This window comes from Lupinus angustifolius, chromosome LG17 (genome assembly GCF_001865875.1).
Source record: "Lupinus angustifolius cultivar Tanjil chromosome LG17, LupAngTanjil_v1.0, whole genome shotgun sequence".
In the NCBI taxonomy this organism is placed as follows: Eukaryota; Viridiplantae; Streptophyta; class Magnoliopsida; order Fabales; family Fabaceae; genus Lupinus; species Lupinus angustifolius.
Genome location: NC_032025.1, coordinates 18,566,650 through 18,568,992, shown reverse-complemented (window position 1 = coordinate 18,568,992; position 2,343 = coordinate 18,566,650). Strand labels below are relative to the sequence as shown.

General features: G+C 36.2%; 1 protein-coding gene across 1 annotated transcript; it reads right to left on the bottom strand.

The window, feature by feature from the left end:
- LOC109330764 lies at window positions 316–2,343 on the bottom strand. The gene is made up of 2 exons (XM_019565044.1): window positions 1,656–2,343; window positions 316–1,120 (listed from the first exon to the last, which is right to left on the bottom strand). The coding sequence occupies exons 1-2, from the start codon at window positions 2,248–2,250 to the stop codon at window positions 540–542; spliced, it is 1,176 nt and encodes a 391-aa protein (XP_019420589.1). The 5' UTR covers window positions 2,251–2,343; the 3' UTR covers window positions 316–539.

Here is a 2,343-nt window from a genome sequence, read left to right as displayed (position 1 = left end):
TGTTCATATATAAAATTTATTGGGAAAGAAAATACAAATATCAAATATATAAGCATCCTATGAAATTATTGTTTGACTATTTTACGGATTAAAATTTAGAATTGAATTAATTGTAAGAGTAATTGTCCTGGTTTGTGAAGTTTATAGTGAATGATATTAAAATGAAAATGATAATAATAAACATTTTAAGGAAATGAAAATATAAAATGAAATTGAAAAATAGAAATAAAAAAATAGCAAACACAATCATCCTCGTTGATCCAAAGGAAAAAAATTAAAGGAAGAAAAAGGACTTGTAAATCTATACATTTTAAGCTAAGGTAGAGCCTTACATTTCAACAAAGAAGTGAAGTTTACACTTTAGTAGTGGCGTTTGGTACCTCAGAGATAGAATATAAAATTAATCTCCAAAAGAGCCAAAACCTTCAATATCTATGTGGTTAAGAACCCTATAGAAACATGGTGATATAAAATACAAAAAGAAAATAGCAAAGAAAGGATAAAGTACAATAAAATAAAAGAGAGTTGTGATTCAAACTTTACATAGGAGGTGTAGACAATTTCCCAGCTTGTTCCAACACAAGAAGAAACTCAGCCCTACTCCTCACAACCCTATGAAAAACTTCTCTAATCTGCTGCTGCAAAGGCTCCAACCCTTCTTCCATTTTCCTGCAAATCTCTGCCAACTCCTCCACCTGACCCTTCACCTCTTCCAACCTCTCAGCCTCAGCAGGAAACTGAAATGACTCAGCAAAATCAATCAGTGATTGACCCACCTTATCCATCTTCTGCATCTCTTCTAATAACCCAATTGATCCTTTCTTCTCCTTCTTCTTCCACTCCTCAGCTATCTTCTCTTGCAACCCAATCATGGGCTGTGCCCATGCCAGTTGCCTTGGAAATGGAGAATGTGTGCCCAAACCATTCCTCTCTTGGCATGGAATTGCAGCCACTAGAGTCCACATAACAAACACCAACACACTGCTCATTATGTACACTGGCATGGCTAAACCAGTTGACTCGCCGCCACGTGGTGCATAAAGATTGGATGACATTGCATGGATTTGCTTTGCAGCTGACCAGTTCCTAGCCATGTTCCATGACAGTGATCTAAAATTCCCTGTACCACACCCAATTTTGCTATGAGAATTTCATCTATAAACTTAATGCAAGGTGTGGTAGTTAAACTTTTTCAGTACTTGAATTTGTTAGCGCATATCACTTTAGCTTTTCACTCATAAAATGACTAATTTAATTTTTGAAATAATATAAAACATAAGTCAAATAAATCCTTCAGTTTAAGGGCTAATATGTTTTGGCACTATAACCCTACCCAAATGACCAAAACCCATCACATGTAATTATAATAAGTGATTGCAATTTCAAAGTATTAAAATATTAAGTTACTGAAATTGAGACTAGTAGGAAGATGAAGAATGTTCATAAATTCGCATAAATTATGTTTGGATATTCAATGATCATTGAAATCAACTGAACCAGTCAATTGTTTGCAATATTACATGATAAAAGGATGAGATAAAGTGAATGATAAATTGGTTTCATCTTATTTCATTTCATGAAAATGTAGGTATTAGATGGAATGAAATTATTGGTGCAATGTTAACGTTTTTGTTTAGTGACAATGAGAAACTCACCTTTGTTATTTGCAGCAGAATTGTTACCACCTCTTCTACCGAAGGATCTATTTCTTTCGGTCCCTTTAACAATCCCACCATCCTTATCCTCATGCAACATCGCAGTAACAAGCGAACTCAACGCTTTTTTCGCGCGTCTAACTTGACCATCCCCAATAGGAGCCTGCTCCAATGAAGACACAGCAATCTCAGCGAGCCGTTGAAGATTCATAACAGCATCAATACCAAGTGTAACGGCATTGCATAAATCAAGCGCCTTAATGGTACGTTCAAGAAACTCAGGTATGAGTTTATCAAGAGGGGGTTTTGATATCTGAGAAGGGTCACGACCCATTAATAGCACTGCTTTGAATTCAGCTTCACAGCACAAAAACTCATCTAGAAGCTTTCGCAGCCATGCTATTGAAAGAAGTGGCTCGGAAGATGGGTCTTCGATCGTTGAGAATAAGAGATCAGAGAATCTGTCACTAACGTGTTTTTGGAAAAATTCTAGGTCATCTAACTCTGAATCGTGGTCCATTGACATCACTTGGTTTCTTCGAATGCTTATTCGACCCAGAAACGAGCCTTGGTTATTTTCTGTTGTTGCAGGCATTTTTTTAAGGAAATGATGATGAAATGAGAGAGTTACAAATGGATAGATGAAAGGGAAAAAATGTTGGGAAAGGAGAGGTGGTAAAAGCGTTAG